This window comes from Salmo salar, chromosome ssa14 (assembly GCF_905237065.1).
Source record: "Salmo salar chromosome ssa14, Ssal_v3.1, whole genome shotgun sequence".
NCBI lineage: Eukaryota > Metazoa > Chordata > Actinopteri > Salmoniformes > Salmonidae > Salmo > Salmo salar.
In genome coordinates this window covers 82716608-82736488 of record NC_059455.1, presented here as the reverse complement: position 1 = coordinate 82736488, position 19881 = coordinate 82716608, and the positions used below count along the sequence as shown (strand labels likewise).

Sequence of the window (19881 nt, the reverse complement as noted above, 5' to 3'; positions counted from 1 at the left end):
AAAGAACAAGCTCTCAGGAAAGGACAATAACAAATAGAAATGCAGTTTGGGATTATGGAGTGAATAGATTTAACTATACCCTACAACATGACATTTCAAGGAGATGGGGCTCCTCCCAAATTGCACCCTATTCCCCTTTATTGTGCACTACTTTTGACCACAGCCCCATGGACCCGGCATGGTCAAAAGCATTGCAGTATAAAGGGAATACGGTGCTATTTGGGACACAACCATAGACTGGTGGTGGTGGGAGGGCGGGGGGTTGACCTCTCTGGCTCAGGCTCTGTTCTACTGTAATTGAAGAATGAATGGCTCATGATTGTCCCATTTAAGTGATCCTGGGCTATATAACATAATGCATTCTCTGTAGAGGTAAAGGCCTGAGGGGATGTGATGATAGACAGCCATTTACATTAACATGGCTTAATATGGACATGATTAAGGGTTGAGTCTGATACAACGTGTGTGAATCTATGGGGATGTTAGTGTACCTGTGTGAGTGTGAATGTGTGTGTGTGTGTGTGTGTGTGTGTGTGTGTGTGTGTGTGTGTGTGTGTGTGTGTGTGTGTGTGTGTGTGTGTGTGTGTGTGTGTGTGTGTGTGTGTGGTTCATGCACTTACAGTTCATAATAAGGTTCAAGCACTTATGTACGTACAGTCTGTGTGTACGCACTCGTGTGCGTCCTGAAAATGACAGCAGGCATACTCAAGGTGTTGCTAAGTGGGGCAGCTAAAACTGGGCTTCAGTGTTCACTGCTGCCTTTAAGAGGACTGTATGTAGCCCTCCTTCACTCTGCCCCCCCCCTCCTTCCATCCATCCATCCTCCATGCTTCCCTCTCTGCCTCGCTCCTTCCCTCCCTCTCTCCCTCCCTGCCTCCTCCTCCTCCATGCTTTACGGTGGGAAATACACATGCGGAGATCATCCGTTCACCCACACCGCATCTCACAAAGACAAGGCTGTTGGAACCAAAAATCTCCAATTTGGACTCCAGACCAAAGGACAAATTTCCACTGGTCTAATGTCCATTGCTCATGTTTCTTGGCCTAGGCAAGTATTTTCTTCTTATTGGTGTCCTTTAGTAGTGGTTTCTTTGCAGCAATTCGACCGTGAAGGCCTGATTCACACAGTCTCCTCTGAACAGTTGATGTTGAGATGTGTCTGTTACTTGAGCTCTGAGAAGCATTTATTTGGGCTGCAATTTCTGAGGCTGGTAACTCTAATGAACTTATCCTCTGCAGCAGAAGTAACTTTGGGTCTTCCATTCCTGTGGCGGACCTCATGAGAGCCAGTTTCATCATAGCTCTTGATGGTTTTTGCGACTGCACTTGAAGACACTTTCAAGGTTCTTGACATTTTCTGCAATGACTGACCTTCATCTCTTAAAGTAATGATGGACTGTTATTTCTCTTTGCTTATTTGAGCTGTTCTTGCCATAATATGAACTTGGTATTTTACCAAATAGGGCTATCTTCTGTTTACCCCCCACCTTCTCACAACACAACTGATTGGCTCAAATGCACCAGAAGGAAAGAAATTCCACAAATGAACTTTAAAGAAGGCACACCTGTTCATTGAAATGCATTCCAGCTGGTTGAAAGAATGCCAAGAGTGTGCAAAGATGTCATCAAGGCAAAGGGTGGCTATTTGAAGAATCTGAAATCTAAAATATATTTTGATTTGTTTAACCTTTCTAGGGTATGTGGGACGAAATCGTCCCACCTACTCAACAGCCAGTGGAATCCCGTGGCGCGATATTCAAATACCTTAGAAATGCTATTACTTCAATTTCTCAAACATATTACTATTTTACACCATTTTAAAGACAAGACTCTCGTTAATCTAACCACACTGTCCGATTTCAAAAAAGCTTTACAACGAAAGCAAAACATTAGATTATGTCAGCAGAGTACGCAGCCAGAAATAATCAGACACCCATTTTTCAAGCTAGCATATAATGTCACAAAAACCAAAACCACAGCTAAATGCAGCACTAACCTTTGATGATCTTCATCAGATGACACTCCTAGGACATTATGTTATACAATACATGTTTTGTTCAATCAAGTACATATTTATATCAAAAACCAGCTTTTTACATTAGCATATGACGTTCAGAACTAGCATACCCACCGCAAACTTCCGGTGAATTTACTAAATTACTCACGATAAATGTTCACAAAAAAACATAACAATTATTTTAAGAATTATAGATACAGAACTCCTTTATGCAATCGCTATGTCCGATTTTAAAATAGCTTTTCGGCAAAAGCACATTTTGCAATATTCTGAGTAGATAGCTCGCCATCACGGGCTAGCTATTTTGACACCCACCAAGTTTGGCACTCACCAAACTCAGATTTACTATAAGAAAAATTGGATTACCTTTGCTGTTCTTCGTCAGAATGCACTCCCAGGACTTCTACTTCATCCACAAATGTTGTTTTGGTTCAAAATAATCCATAGTTATGTTCAAATATCCTCTGTTTTGTTCTTGCGTTCAAGACACTATCCAAACGGTGACGCGTGGACAAAAAAAATCTAAATATTCCATTACCGTACTTCGAAGCATGTCAAACGCTGTTTAAAATCAATTTTTATGCGATTTTTCTCGTAAAAAAGCGATAATATTCCGACCGGGAAACCCTGTTTTCGTTCAAAGACTCAAAATCTAAAATGGACTCTTCTCAAGCACGCGCACCCCCGTCTCATTGTTCTCAGATCGACCACTTACCAAATGCGCTACTGTTTTTCAGCCTGGGACACCAGAGTCATCATTCAACGTTCTGGCGCCTTCTTAGAGCCTATGGGAGCCTCAGGAAGTGTCACGTTACAGCAGAGATCCTTTGTTTTCAATAAAGAGAGTGTAGAAGGCCAAGAAATGGTCAGAGAGGGCACTTCCTGTACAGAATCTTCTCAGGTTTTTACCTGCCATATGAGTTCTGTTATACTCACAGACACCATTCAAACAGTTTTAGAAACTTTAGGGTGTTTTCTATCCAAATCAAACAATTATATGCATATTCTAGTTTCTGGGCAGTAGTAATAACCAGATTAAATCGGGTACGTTTTTTATCCGGATGTGAAAATACTGCCCCCTACCCTAGAGAGGTTAACACTTTTTTTGGTTACTACATGATTCCATATGTGTTTTTTCATCATTTTGATGTCTTCACTATTATTCTACAATGTAGAAAATAGTAAAAATAAAGACAAACCCTTGAATGAGTAGTTGTTCTAAAACTTTTGACCGGTAGTGTACACACACACACACACACACACACACACACACACACACACACACACACACACACACACACACACACACACACAGGCCTGTAAAAACATCTGATATATTACCAGTCTGGCCACGTTCCCCCGAACCCTTAATTGTGTTTTTATTAAAGGGACGTGATGTGTCGCCATGGCGCTAATAGCCGCCAACAGTGCTAATTTGGCCTGTAAGTCACCTGCGAGAGAAAGAGGGAGAGAAGGTGGAGACCAAAAGAGAGTGAGAGGAAGAGAGAAGGAGAGGGAGAGAAAGAGCGGGAGAGAAGGTGGAGACCAAAAGAGAGTGAGAGGAAGAGAGAAGGAGAGGGAGAGAAGGTGGAGACCAAAAGAGAGTGAGAGGAAGAGAGAAGGAGAGGGAGAGAAGGTTGAGACCAAAAGAGAGTGAGAGGAAGAGAGAAGGAGAGGGAGAGAAGGTGGAGACCAAAAGAGAGTGAGAGGAAGAGAGAAGGAGAGGGAGAGAAGGTGGAGACCAAAAGAGAGTGAGAGGAAGAGAGAAGGAGAGGGAGAGAAGGTGGAGACCAAAAGAGAGTGAGAGGAAGAGAGAAGGAGAGGGAGAGAAGGTGGAGACCAAAAGAGAGTGAGAGGAAGAGAGAAGGAGAGGGAGAGAAGGTGGAGACCAAAAGAGAGTGAGAGGAAGAGAGAAGGAGAGGGAGAGAAGGTTGAGACCAAAAGAGAGTGAGAGGAAGAGAGAAGGAGAGGGAGAGATGAGATTAGATTGGTTTAATAGTCATACGTACAGGGTTGCAGATGTAATTACAGCATACAGTGAAATTATTGAGCTCCTAGCTCCATCAATGCAGTGAAATAAAACAATATATATAAATATATATATCTAGAAACAATAATATATTCATATTAACAACTGCAGCAATTTTAAATGGCCATTGGGGTGGGGGTAGGGTAAATATCCATGGGGGGGATGTCCATAGGGGGAGCAGGTAGCTAATTGGTGGTGGCTAGTCAGTAGCCTGATGGTCTGGAGGTAGAAGCTATTGGCCAATCTTACAGTTTTTGCCATGATGTTCCTGTACTGCCCGCTTCTGAGTGATGGAAACGGAGAGAACCGGCCATGGCTCAGGTGACTGGGGTCCCTGATGATCTTCTTGGCCTTTCTGCGACACCTGGTGTTGTAGGTGTCCTGAAGGTCAGGCAGTGTGCATCCAGTGGTGCGTTCAGCTGAGCGTACCACCCTCTGTAGCACCTTGTGGTCTGTGACACCTGGTGTTGTAGGTGTCCTGAAGGTCAGGCAGTGTGCACCCAGTGGTGCATTCAGCTGAACGTACCACCCTCTGTAGCACCTTGTGGTCTATGGCGGGGGAGTTGCCGTACTTGGCTGTGATGTAACCTGACAGTATGCTCTCGATGGTGCTCCTGTAGAACACTGTGAGGGCCCCTGGGGACAAGAGCCGCTGTTGTGCCTTCATCACCATGGTGTGCGTGTGGTTTGATAGTTTCAGCTCCTCAGAGATGTGTACGCAAGACCGTCTCCATGGTGGCCCAGTTGATGAGGATGGGCGCATGCCCAGCCTGGTACGTCCTGAAGTCCACAATCAGCTCCTTTGTTTAGCTGACGTTGCGGTTGTTTACCTGGCACCACGCCGAGTGCCTACCTCCTCCCTGTAGGCCGCCTCATTGTTGTTGGTAATCAGGCCTAATACTGTCGTGTCGTCAGGAAACTTTATGATGGAGTTGGAGTTGTGTGAGACCACACAGTCGTGGGTATACAGGGAATACAGGAGGGGACTGAGGACTCACCCTTGTGAGGCCCCCATGTTGAGAATCAGTGTCGAGGAGGTAATATTGCCTACCTTCACCACCTGGGGGCGGCCTGTCAGGAAGTCCATAACCCAGTTGCATAGAGAGGAGTTCAGTCCCAGGGCCTTGAGCTTTGTGGTGAGCTTAGAGGGCACAATGGTATTGATAGGCTGAGCTGTAGTCAATGAACAGCATTTTCACAAATGCATTCCTTTTGTCCAGGTGGGTGAGGGCAGTGTGCAGTTTAATGGCGATTGTGTCGTCCGTGAATCTGTCAGGGTGGTAGGCGAATTGTGTGTCGGAGGGAGGAGCTGATATGGTTTTTGACTAGCCTCTCGAAGCACTTCATGATGACGGAAGTGAGTGCTATTGGTCTGTAGTCATTCAGTTCAGTTACTTTCCCTCTCTTGGGCATGCGGCTAATAGTGGACAGAGGGGGAGAGAGATGGAGAGGGGGAGAAAAAGAGATAAAGATAGAAAAGGAGAGAGAAAAATAGATGGGGAGGGGGTGTTTAAACATGCCCCAGGACTTTATACCTCCTCAGTTTGATTATTCACCTGAATGTTTGATCACTGCCACATCAATCCAATGTAACCTATCCGTCAGTAGTCCACGTTCAGGCAAAACTGTGTACCTTTTATCCCTCCAAGGCACCCTTAGGCTTGCATCCTAAATGGAAACTTATTCCCTATATAGTTCACTACTTTTGACCAAAGCCCTATGGGCTCAAAAGTGAAGTGCCTTGCAAAAGTATTCATCCCCCTATTTTGTTGCATTACAACCTGTAATTTAAATAGATTTTTATTTGGATTTCAGGTAATGGACATACACAAAATAGTCCAAATTGGTGAAGTGAAATGAAAAAAATTACTTGTTTCAAAGAATTCTAAAAAATAAAAAACTGAAATTTGGTGGGGACATATGTATTCAACCCCTTTGCGATGAAGCCCCTAAATAAGATCTGGTGCAACCAATTTACCTTCAGAAGTCACATAATTAGTTAAATAAAGTCCACCTGTGTGCAATCTAAATGTCACATGATCTCAGTTCTGAAAGGCCCTAGAGTCTGCAACACCACTAAGCAAGGGGCACCACCAAGCAAGCAGCACCATGAAGACCAAGGAGCTCTCCAAACAGGTCAGGAACAAAGTTGTGGAGGAGTACAGATCAGGATTGGGTTATAAAAAAAATATTTGAAACTTTGAACATTCCACGGAGCACCATTTCAATCCATTATTAAAAAATGAAAAGAATATGGCACCACAACAAACCTGCCAAGAGAGGGCCGCCCACCAAAACTCACAGACCAGGCAAGAAGGGCATTAATCAGACAGGCAACAATGAGACCAAAGAGATTTGAGTATCTGTCCATAGGACCACTTTAAGCCGTACACTCCACAGAGCTGGGCTTTAAGGAAGAGTGGCCAGAAAAAAAGCCATTGCGTAAAGAAAAAAATAAGCAAACACATTTGGTGTTCGCCAAAAGGCATGTGGGAGACTCCCCAAACATATAGAACAAGGTACTCTGGTCAGATGAGACTAAAATTGCGCTTTTTGGCCATCAAGGAAAACGCTATGTCTGGCGCAAACCCAACACCTGTCATCATCCCGAGAACACCATCCCCATCATCCCGAGAAAAACATCTCCACAGCATGATGCTGCCACCATGGTGGTGGCAGCATCATGCTGTGGGGATGTTTTCATCGGCAGGGACTGGGAAACTGGTCAGAATTGAAGGAATGATTGATGGCGCACAATACAGACAATGACCCTAAGCATACTGCTAAAGCAACACTCGAGTGGTTTAAGTTAAGGGGAAATATTTAAATGTCTTGGAACGGCCTAGTCAAAGCCCAGACCTCAATCCAATTGAGAATCTGTGGTATGACTTAAATATTGCTGTACACCAGCGGAACCCATCCAAATTGAAGGAGCTGGAGCAGTTTTGTCTTGAAGAATGGGTAAAACTCCCAGTGGCTAGTTGTTTCCACGCTTATAGAGACATACCCCAAGAGACTTGCAGCTGTAATTGCTGCAAAAGGTGGCTCTACAAAGTATTGACTTTGGGGGGGTGAATAGTTATACATGCTCAAGTTTTCAGTTTTCTTGTCATGTTCCTTGTTTGTTTCACAATAAAACATATTTTACATCTTCAAAGTGGTAGGCATGTTGTGTAAATCAAATGATACAAACCCCCCAAAAATCTATTTTAATTCCAGGTTGTAAGGCAACAAAATAGGAAAAATGCCAAGGGGTGAATACTTTCACAAGCCACTGTAGTGCACTACATAGGGGATAGGGTGCCATTGTGGATGCAGGCCTGGTCTCAACGTGCCTGAGAACATCATATGAAAACATCATATGAAAGAGAACATCATATGAAACACCTGCATAGAGGGAATGTGTTTGTGAACCATTCGCTTGCTGACAATTTCCTTCATTTCTCATATATTGCATTTGATACTCCAGATTTGACATGTAGGTGGATATTAATTGACAGCATGGACAAAGAACTGTCAGAATATGTCACATATATTTTATTCTTCATCAACAGCAAGAAAATAACCAACTTTATATGGATGATGCTAGCTAACTTATTTTTTTGGAAGACAGAATGTTCAGATATTGATTGTTGTTGTTGTTGTTGTTGACATGCATGTGCCCACCACTCACCAGCCCAACTCTTTTCTCTTTGTTTCCCTGCAGGCGGACCCCCAGGGGCAGGACATAGCCATCCGGCCCTTCCTGGAACACTGTGAGAACACACATATGACCATTTGGCTGGGGATTGTCTACGCTTACAAGGGCCTGCTTATGGTGAGTAAGGAGAGAGACTGTGGTGTGTGTGCGCGTGTGCGTGTGCATGTGCGTGTGTGTGTGTGTATGCGCGCGCGTCCATCGATACCTACAAAGGCCTACTCATGATTAGGGAGGTAGTCTGTGAGAAGCAGGGAAGGAAGAGGTGGTGGCTGTTATCTTCATCAACACACTCCAACATGTGTTTGCCATGCTCATGGTTTAATGATAGAGAGTTCAATAGCAAGTTCTCTGCCACACCCAAAGCACACATATGTTAACCTCTTGGGGCTAGGTGGGACGCTAGCGTGCCACCTGTGGTGCACTCCATCAACAGCAGGTGCATTTCAAGAGCGGCAAATTTGAATCCAAATAAATGTCAAAATTCAAATTTTTCAAAAATACAACTATGTTACACCATTTGAAAGATAAACATCTCCTTAATCTAACCACGTTTTACGATTTCAAAAAGGTTTTACGGCGAAAGCATAAATTTAGAGTATGTTAGGACAGTACATTTACAAGAGTTGTGTGTAATGTTTTGTCAAGTCAAAGACAGGGTCACCAAAACCATAAAACCAGCTAAAATGATACACTAACCTTTTACAATCTCCATCAGATGACACTCCTAGGACATTATGTTAGACAATGCATGCATTTTTAGTTCTATCAAGTTCATATTTATATACAAAAACAGCGTTTTACTATGGCATTGATGTTGAGGAAATCGTTTCCCTCCAATAACCGGCAGTCAAGTCAGCGTCAGAAATTAAATAATTAAAATTAGAAAACATTGTTAAAATATTATATTGTCATTTAAAGAATTATAGATTTACATCTTTTGAACGCAATCAACTTGCCAGATTTAAAAATAACCTTACTGGGAAATCACACTTTGCAATAATCTGAGCACTGTGCCCAGAAAAATACGGCGTTGCGATACAGACTAGACGTCATGTTGGGGAGATCTAAAATCGAAAATACTATGTAAATAATCCATTACCTTTGATTCTCTTCATCAGATGTCACTTCCAGGTATCACAGGTCCATAACGAATGTAGTTTTGTTCAAAAAAAGCTCATCATTTATGTCCAAAAATCTCCGTCTCGTTAGCACATGATGTAAGCCAGCCGGACTTCTCGTCATGAACGAGGGGAAAAAATATATTTCCGTTCGTTCAAACATGTCAAACGTTGTATAGCATAAATCATTAGGGCCTTTTTTAACCAGAACATGAATAATATTCAAGGTGGACGAATGCATAGCCTTTTATAACGTATTGGAACGAGGGTACCCAACATGAAGTAGCGCGCCAGGTGTCTAATGGGACATCACCGTTCCATGGCTCTTGTTCGGTCAGATCTCCCTCCAGAAGACTCAAAACACTTTGTAAAGGCTGGTGACATCTAGTGGAAGCAATAGGAAGTGCCAAAATATTCCTAAACCCCTGTGTCTTTCAATGGGATAGCTTTAAAGTCAATACAACACATCAGGTATCCACTTCCTGTCAGAAAATGTCTCAGGGTTTTGCCTGCCAAATGAGTTCTGTTATACTCACAGACACCATTCAAACAGTTTTGGAAACTTTAGAGTGTTTTCTATCCATATATAATAAGTATATGCATATTCTAGTTACTGGGTAGGATTAGTAACCAGATTAAATCGGGTACATTTTTTTTATCCAGACGTGCAAATGCTGCCCCCTAGACCCAACAGGTTAAATATATCTGTGTCTACATACATGTTTGTTAGATGTCGATTTCATCTGGCATAGAGCAAATTCTATTATTCTATCTGAATACTGGGGTATGACTCCTACATTACACATAGACAAATAGCACATGGCCTGGCCTTGACTTTGCATTAGTGTATATATATGAAACTGGGTTCGTTGATAGATTACCGACAATGAACTTGTCTTTTATTAAAGACACCGTGAGAAAGAGAACTATGACTGTTCTCTCCCCAACTATATAAGAGTGCTACCATTCTGTAGTGACTAGGTTCCTCATGAGGTGAGCCCCTCACTGCCACCACCTTGTGTGTGTGTGTGTGTGTGTGTGTGTGTGTGTGTGTGTCACACACACCATTCCTCCAAGAAGATCTCCCAGTGACGTAGTTCACCGAGCCCCTCCAGAAGCCCATGGTTTCTAAATTAAATGTGACATCTTTGAAAACGTTCTTCTTCCCTTCGGCTGGCGTGTTTGAATACCTTAACTTAACTAGCCTAGACTGTAAATAATTCAGCCTTTAAGTCCACTTTAAGTCCAGAGAGAACAGACAGAGGGAGAGAGTTGAAGAGAGAGAGGGTGGGATGAGGAAGAGAGTGAGAGAGGGGTGTGGGCTAGAGAGAAAGAAAGAGGGATGAAGCCAAAGAATGGTAAAGACAGTGAGAGTAAAACAAAAAGAGAAAGAGAGAAGAGACAGAGGGAGATCATAGGGACAGAAAGAATGAGAGAAGAGACAGAGGGAGAGCACAGCGACAGAAAGAAAGAGAGAAAAGACAGAGGGTGATCACAGGGACAGAAAGAAAGAAAGAAAGTGTCACGTCCTGACCAGTAATGGTCAGGGCGTGGCAGGGGGTGTTGTTTTTGTGTGTTTTGAGGTTGGTTTATTTAAAGGGGATTTGTTCTAGTTTTCATTTTCTATGTTCGTTTTCTATGTGTGGCCGAGTATGGTTTCTAATCAGAGGCAGGTGTCTTTCGTTGTCTCTGATTGGAAGCCATACTTAGGCAGCACTTTTTTCCTTTGGGTTTGTGGGTGGTTGTTTTCTGTGCCTTACAGAACTGTTTCGTCATTTGTTTATTTTGTTTGAGTGTTCTCTTTAAATAAAGAAGGAAGATGAGCACTATACCCGATGCGCCTTGGTCTGTCCCTAAAGACGCTTGTGACAGAAAGAAAGAAAGAAAGAAAGAAAGAAAGAAAGAAAGAAAGAAAGAAAGAAAGAAAGAAAGAAAGAAAGAAAGAAAGAACAAGAAAAGAGACAGAGGGAGAGCACAGGGACAGAAAGAACGAGAGAAGAGAGATGGAGATCACAGGGATAGAGAGACGAGACAGAGGATGAGCACAGAGACAGAAAGAAAGAGAGAAGAGAGAGGGAGATCACAGGGACACAAAGAAAGAGAGACGAGACAGAGAGAGAGCACAGAGACAGAAGGAAAGAGAGAAGAGACAAAGGGAGAGCACAGAGACAGAAGGAAAGAGAGAAGAGACAAAGGGAGAGCACAGAGACAGAAGGAAAGAGAGAAGAGACAAAGGGAGAGCACAGAGACAGAAGGAAAGAGAGAAGAGACAGAGGGAGAGCACAGAGACAGAAGGAAAGAGAGAAGAGACAGAGGGAGAGCACAGAGACAGAAGGAAAGAGAGAAGAGACAGACGGAGAGCACAGAGACAGAAGGAAAGAGAGAAGAGACAAAGGAAGAGCACAGAGACAGAAGGAAAGAGAGAAGAGACAGAGGGAGAGCACAGAGACAGAAGGAAAGAGAGAAGAGACAGAGGGAGAGCACAGAGACAGAAGGAAAGAGAGAAGAGACAGAGGGAGAGCACAGAGACAGAAGGAAAGAGAGAAGAGACAGAGGGAGAGCACAGAGACAGAAGGAAAGAGAGAAGAGACAGAGGGAGAGCACAGAGACAGAAGGAAAGAGAGAAGAGACAGAGGGAGAGCACAGAGACAGAAGGAAAGAGAGAAGAGACAGACGGAGAGCACAGAGACAGAAGGAAAGAGAGAAGAGACAAAGGAAGAGCACAGAGACAGAAGGAAAGAGAGAAGAGACAGAGGGAGAGCACAGAGACAGAAGGAAAGAGAGAAGAGACAGAGGGAGAGCACAGAGACAGAAGGAAAGAGAGAAGAGACAGAGGGAGAGCACAGAGACAGAAGGAAAGAGAGAAGAGACAGAGGGAGAGCACAGAGACAGAAGGAAAGAGAGAAGAGACAGAGGGAGAGCACAGAGACAGAAGGAAAGAGAGAAGAGACAGAGGGAGAGCACAGAGACAGAAGGAAAGAGAGAAGAGACAGAGGGAGAGCACAGAGAGAAGAAAAGAGAAGAGACAGACGGAGAGCACAGAGACAGATAGAAAGAGAGAAGAGACAGGGACAGAAAATTAGACACATGGGGTGACAGACTTCAAAGGTCTTGTGACTGGGACATGACAACAGTAGGAGCAGCATCTGAGCGTTGAGTCATCATCTCTCTATGGCACACACACACACACACACACACACACACACACACACACACACACACACACACACACACACACACACACACACACACACACACACACACACACACCTATTCATCATCTGTGACGACTGCTCCTGTAATGCTGCTACTTGTCATTTTAGTTTAAGACTCATTAACACTTCAATAAAACTATCCCACTCTACAGTGCTTAACTCCTACATTATTCATTAGAATGTTGAGAGACACGGGGTTCTGTTCTGGAGTACTCCATGAAGTGAACACTCTCAGAAAAGAACCCCTTTATGACCCCAAAATCAAAAGGCTTTCTAAGTTTACATTCAATACTGCTGTGTGCTATAGGGTGCTGTAGGTCACTTTAGATGGTATGATTCATGTATTTTGTGTACATAATGAGCTGTCTCTATATCACGACTGAATTCTGAGTACTGGACATATTGTACAATAGCTATTTACCTTACTAGGCCTATACAATACATCCATGTTTATCTTTTATTCTCTCTTCTGTTTTCTTTTCACCTCTCCTCTCTTCCTGCCTTCTCCTCCTCTCTTATTCTTCTCTCCTCTCGTCCTGCCATCTCCTCCCCTCTCTTCTGACTTTCCTGTTTCTCTCCTCTCGTCCTACTGTCCTCTTCTCCTCTCTCTCCTCTTCTCTCCTGTTCTCCTCTCCTCTCCTCTTCTCTATTCCAACCCTTCTGTCCTATCCTCTCCCTTCTCCTCCAGTTGTTTGGTTGTTTCCTGGCCTGGGAGACGAGGAATGTGAGCATCCCGGCCCTGAATGACAGCAAGTACATCGGGATGAGTGTGTACAACGTGGGCATCATGTGTATCATCGGGGCGGCCGTGTCCTTCCTCACGCGAGACCAGCCCAATGTGCAGTTCTGCATCGTGGCTCTGGTCATCATCTTCTGCAGCACGATCACTCTCTGTCTGGTGTTTGTGCCAAAGGTAAGGACAACAGGAAATAGCAGTGTCACTTCCTGTCCATCCAAGGGGCATGAACTGTAGAACAAACTATACTGAACAAAAATATAAATGCAACATGCAAAGTGTTGGTCCCATGTTTCATGAGCTGAAATAAAACATTCCAGAAATGTTCCATACGCATAAAAAGCTTATTTCTCTCAAATGTTGTGCACAAATTTGTTTACATCCCTGTTAGTAAGTATTTCTCCATTGCCAAGATAATCCATCCACTTGACAGGTGTGGCATATAAAGAAGCTGATTAAACAGCATGATCATTACACAGGTGCATCTTGTGCTGGCTGGGGGTAATAAAAGGCCACTTTAAAATGTGCAGTTTTGTCACACAACACAATGCCACAGATTTCTCAAGTTTTGAGAGAGTGTGCCATTGGCATCTTCACCTGCGGGATCGTCTGATACCAGCCACCTGGACAGCTGATGAAACTGAGGAGTATTTATGTCTGTATTAAAGCTCTTTTGTGGGGAAAAACAAATTCTGTTTGGCTGTGAATGGCTCCCTAGTGGGTGGGCCTGGCTTCCAAGTGGGTGTGCTCCCACCCAGGTCTGTGCCCGTGCCCAGTCATGTGAAATCCATAAATTAGGGCCTAATGATTTCCTTACATGAACTCAGTAAAATCGTTGAAATTGTTGCATTTTGCATTTATATATTTGTTCAGTAAAGATTCAACCACTCTAAGAGTACTCTCAGAAAGTATAATGTTCATGATTATATGAACTACTTTCCCTTGTATTTAAAACATTAAAATGTGAGTGAGTAAGTGTAACATGATACCAGAGGAGGAATGGGATGTGACACTTTAACCTGTCCTTCTAAGCCACTCTCCTTTATTATAACAACTTGCAGTTCATCACGATGAGGACCAATCCGGACGCTGCTACTCAGAATCGGAGGTTAAAGTTCAATACGAACCAGAAGAAAGAGGACTCCAAGATGTCCACGTCAGTGACGAGTGTGAACCAGGCCAACACGTCCAGACTGGACGGCCTGCAGAGCGACAACCACCGCCTCCGCATGAAGATAACAGAGGTGACGTCATCGTGATGTTGTCTTGTGTCACGTCATGTTTCATGAAGAGGGCAAGGAGTCATTCCCCACCACATGACCTGACCTGTTACCTACATTTAGTACCCAGAACTTTCCCTGGTCAACTTTACATGATCAGAAAAAAATCCTGGCCCTGTTGATGAAGATCATTGTGACCAGATTGACACCCTGTTTTTTAGGATTTACTGTATCTAAAGTATGGTATTTTTCATTGGTAAGAGTAACAGAGGTCACACCGTACACAAACCGGCCGCGCGCAAATTGATTTTGTCCCCCCACACCAAACGCGATCACGACACACAGGTTAAAATATTAATTTGGGGACAGGTCGAAAAGCATTAAACATTTATGGCAAATAAGTTAGTTACCTTGCAGTTACTAGCCAATTTGTCCTATTTAGCTAGCTTGCTGTTGCTAGCTAATTTGTCCTGAATAAACGTTGAGTTGTTATTTTACCTGAAATGCACAAGGTCCTCTACTCCGACAATTAATTCACAGATAAAACAGTCAACTGAATCGTTTCTAATCATCTCTCCTCCTTCCAGGCTTTTTCTTCTTTAGACTTTAGATGGCGATTGGCATCTAACTTTCATAGTTATTACTACGATGACCGACGGAACGGGGTATCTGCTTCTATAAACCAATGAGGAGATGGGAGAGGCAGGACTTGCACCGCGTTCAGCGTCACAAATACAACTGAATTCTATTTTAGCGCTTGGCAACGCAGACACTTGTTGGCGAGCAGAGCAGTGTGGGTGCATGTTAGAGCCTGCCTCATCTCTAATAGGCCCTGTCTGTCAGTAGCACCATCTTGTCACAACTATACAGTGTATCCTCTTTTCTACTTTCGTTTAAATTGATGATGTTTTGTGTTTTTGATGTTGAATATCATGAGGAGAAATCTAATGCCAATCACTTTTCCAGAAGTCTCTCTGTGATGCATTTCACTGTATCTACTCCCTTCTAGCAGTGTAAGAGTAGCCGTTGCCCTTCTAGTTGTTCCTAGAGCCTCTCTAGAAGTACAATGGAGTTGAGTGGAAAATGTTTCTTCATGATCTGTCCTTGCTGCTTTTTTCCTATCACTGTTTAACAACTCTATTTTAACAATTTAACACTATTTTAACCCCTGAAACACTATCTTAACCCCTTAGCCCCCTTTAACACATTTTGTCTGTGCAGTTGGATAAGGAACTGGAGGAGGTGACCATGCAGCTGCAGGACACCCCAGAGAAGACCCCGTACATCAAGCAGAACCACTACGGAGACGTCAACAACATCCTCAGCATACGCAACTTTACCGACGGCAAAGGTGACAGACCGCTGCTACTTATGTATACACTTCTACAGCATTACCTCCCACATTTAAACAGACACACCTCTGTCATCCTGGACTGCTGCTGACTCACTCACTGTCTACACATGATTCTCTCTGAAGAGTTGAACACTATCTGTCCACCTCATACAGTACGTACAGCAAGCTTTTAATTGTTACTCTAGTTTCTTGTCTGCTAACTATGATACCGTGCTACTATCTGTGTGTCTGAGAGCTTCAGGTTCCTCGGTGTCCACATCACTAAGGATCTATTATGGTCCACATGACAACACAGTTGTGAATAGGGCACGGCAACACCTCTTCCCCCTCAGGAGGATAAAAATATTTGGCATGGGCCCTCAGATCCTCAAACAGTTCTACAGCTGCACCATCGAGAGCATCCTGACTGGTTGCATCACTGCCTGATATGGCAACTGCTCGGCATCCGACCCCAAGGCTTTACAGGGGGCAGTGCGTACAGCCCAGTACATCACTGGGGCCAAGCTTTCTGCCATCCAGGACCTATATACTAGGCGGTGTCAGAGGAAGGCCCTAACAATTGCCAAAGACGCCAGCCACCCTAGTCATAGACTGTTCTCTCTGCTGCCTCACGGCAACCGGTATCTGGGTGCCAAGTCTAGGTCCAAAAGGCTTCTTAACAGCTTCTACCCCCAGCCATAAGACTGCTGAACAGTTAATCAAATGGCTACGCGGACTATTTGCTTTGAACAGACTTTTGTACTCACTCTTGCGCTGGCTCTATGCACACTCACTGGACTCTACCCACACACACACATACTACACTGACACTCCAACACACACACACACACACACACACACACACACACACACACACACACACACACACACACACACACACACACACACACACACACACACACACACACACACACACACACACACACACACTTCATACACAAAACACACACATGCATATTGATGCCACATACACACACACTCACACATAGACACACCTTCATACTCTTCACATACAGTTGAAGTCGGAAGTTTACATACACCTTAGCCAAATACATTTCAACTCAGTTTTCACAATTCCTGACATTTAATCCTAGTAAAAATTCCCTGCCTTAGGTCAGTTAGGATCACCATTTTATTTTAAGAATGTGAAATGTCCAAATAATAGTAGAGAGAATGATTTATTTCAGATTTTACTTCTTTCATCACATTCCCAGTGGGTCAGAAGTTTACATACACTCAATTAGTATTTGGTAGCATTGCCTTTAAATTGTTTAACCTGGGTCAAACGTTTCGGGTAGCCTTCCACAAGCTTCCCACAATAAGTTGGGTGAATTTTGGCCCGTTCCTCCTGACAGAGCTGGTGTAACTGAGTCAGATTTAAAGGCCTCCTTGCTCGCACACGCCTTTTCTGTTCTGCCCACCAGTTTTCTTTAGGATGAGGTCAGGGCTTTGTGATGGCCCCTCCAATACCTTGACTTTGTTGTCCTTAAGCCATTTCGCCACAACTTTGGAAGTATGCGTGTGGTCATTGTCCATTTGGAAGACCCATTTGCGACCAAGCTTTAACTTCCTGACTGATGTCTTGAGATGTTGCTTCAATATATCAAAATACTTTTCCTCCCTCATGATGCCGTCTATTTTGTGAAGTGCACCAGTCCCTCCTGCAGCAAAGCACCCCCACAACATGATGCTGCCACCCCCGTGCTACACGGTTGGGATGATGTTCTTCGACTTGCAAGCCTCCCCCTTTTTCCTCCAAACATAACAAAGGTCATTATGGCCAAACAGTTCTATTTTTGTTTCATCAGACCAGAGAACATTTTTTATGGTGGAGCAGTGGCTTCTTCATTGCTGAGCGGCCTTTCAGGTTAAGTTGATATAGGACTCATTTTACTGTGGATATAGATACTTTTGTACCTGTTTCCTCCAGCATCTTCACAAGGTCCTTTACTATTGTTCTGGGATTGATTTGCACTTTTCGCACCAAAGTACGTTAATCTCAGAACGCGTCTCCTTCCTGAGCGGTATGACGGCTGTGTGGTCCCATGGTGTTTATACTTGCATACTATTGTTTGTACAGATGCACGTGGTACCTTCAGGCGTTTGAAAATTGCTCCCAAGGATGAACCAGACTTGTAGAGGTCTACAATGTTTTTTCTGAGGTCTTGGCTGATTTCTTTTGATTTTCCCATGATGTCAAGCAAAGAGGCACTGAGTTTGAAGGTAGGCCTTGAAATACATCCACAGGTACACCTCCAATCGACTCAAATGATGTCAATTAGCCTATCAGAAGCTTCTGAATCCATGACATAATTTTCTGGAATTTTCCAAGCTGTTTAAAGGCACAGTCAACTTAGTGTATGTAAACTTCTGACCCACTGGAATTGTGATGAAGTGAATTATAAGTGAAATAATCTGAAAACAATTGTTGGAATAAATACTTGTGTCATGCACAAAGTAGATGTCCTAACCGACTTGCCAAAACCATAGTTTGTTAACAAGAAATTTGTGGAGTGGTTGAAAAATGAGTTTTAATGACTCCAATCTAAGTGTATGTAAACTTCCGACTTCAACTGTATACACTGCTGCTATTCTGTTTATTATCTATCCTGATTGCCTAGTCCCTTTTACCCCTACCTACATGTACATATTACCTCAATTACCTCAACTACCTTGTACCCCTGCACATTGACTCGGTACCGGTACTCCTTGTATATAGCCTTGTTATTGTTACTATTTAAAAAATATTTTACACTGCATTGTTGGGAAAGGACTCGTAGGTAAGCATTTCAAGGTAAAGTTGTGTTCGGCATGTGACAAATAACATTTTATTTGATTTTGATATCTTGATGACAACTACACCACAGTGCCTCTAGTAGTTCTGAACTACAGTAACCCAACCCCCAGTTTGCTGATTATTCAATGATAAGCTTCTGTTCAGAATGCAGGCTGACAGACAGACGTATAATGGGCCAGTATATTCACCATAAGGATTCAGCCACTTCATAGAGCAATCCACCACAGGCATATCTCTGCCTGAGAATCCTCATCACTCCTCTAACTGCAGCCATCAGTATTCATGAAAAGTCCTGGACTAAACGCTGTGAATGAGTGGCTGTTATGAGTACGACACAGTGTCAGCAGAGATTACAATCACAACTAAGCACAGGCAAAACACTTTCCGTAGACCATGAATATTCATCAGCACATGGTGTGGCCTGGTGGTGGTTGAGCGGTGGGGTTGACTGACACAAGGACCATGGCACCCATATTAGGAATTCCCTCAGTTGAATTCCCCCAGTTGAACACGGCAGAGTTTGGTCTTACATTTGAGGAATCTATGAATGCCATAGAGGCTCTGGAAAATAACACAGAACAAGGTTATTGCTCAGGAGGTAGTGACTTCACAGTAAATTGCACTTGTACTTTGACACCGTCCCACCGACACTTTTTTCAGAGGTGGGTTTATGCATTTTTCTTTATCTCAACAGGAATATACAGTGAATCGCTCATATGCTAACAAGTCCATATGAATCCATTATGCTATGTTCACATATGTCATGACTTCCGCCGAAGTCGGTCCCTCTCCTTGTTCGAGCGGCGCTCGGCGGTCGACGTCACCGGCCTTCTAGCCATCGCCGATCCACTTTTCATTTTCCATTTGTTTTGTCTTTGTTTTCTACACACCTGGTTTCAATTCCCCCATTACATGTTCATTATTTAACCCTCTGGTTTCCCCCATGTTTGTGTGCGTGTTTGTTCTATTGTTCAGGCTGTTACTGACAGCTGGTATTTTGTTTCCAGGTTTTGTTATTACGCCCATTTATTTCGTGGTACCGGTATTTTTCCCGCACCGTAGTATTGTGTTTATACTGGTTTTATCTTGTATTAAATACCTTGACCACACATCTCAGCTCTCCTGCGCCTGACTCCTTTCACAAGTTACCCACAGCCTTGACAACATATCCGCTCCATTAGCCTTATCTAAGAGAAAATAAGTACAAGGAGGCATCTTTCTTCCATCAGAGGGAGGTTATTTTTATCAAAATAGTTTCCACCTCCTTTTTAGATGCGTATTGAGGACACAATGCCGTGGTGTGATCTTCAAATCAGGTTAATGTTATGCTAAGAGGTTAAAATCTGGGACAACTGAAGAGGAAGAAATTTACTCAAAAGGGGATCATTTTGGGCGTCTCCAGGTGCTGTTTGAAAGACTGATAAGGCTGTTTACTTTGATTCCAACTATGTTCACACTCTCTGTCTGTCTCCCACGGTGATGACTCTGTTCCCCCCTGGACTGAAATATTTCCCACAACATCATGAAGCACAGCAGTCTCTCTCTCTCTCCTCATTTCTCTCTGTTCATCTCACTCTTGCCTCTCTCTCTTTCTCTCACTCTCTTTCTCTCACTCTCTCTCTCTCTCTCTCTCTCTCTCTCTGTCACTAACTATGCTACCAGCATGTGTTGAACTCATAGAACAGAAGTGTTTTC

General features: G+C 43.4%; 1 protein-coding gene across 1 annotated transcript in view; it reads left to right on the top strand.

Moving 5' to 3' along the window:
• gabbr2 (gamma-aminobutyric acid (GABA) B receptor, 2) overlaps positions 1-19881 on the top strand; it is a 362077-nt gene that overhangs the window by 312419 nt on the left and 29777 nt on the right. Inside the window, exons 14-17 of the mRNA XM_014142790.2 lie at positions 7753-7863; positions 12768-12992; positions 13877-14059; positions 15257-15386. Coding sequence (XP_013998265.1) covers positions 7753-7863; positions 12768-12992; positions 13877-14059; positions 15257-15386 — 649 coding nt within the window. The remainder of the gene's footprint in view (positions 1-7752; positions 7864-12767; positions 12993-13876; positions 14060-15256; positions 15387-19881) is intronic.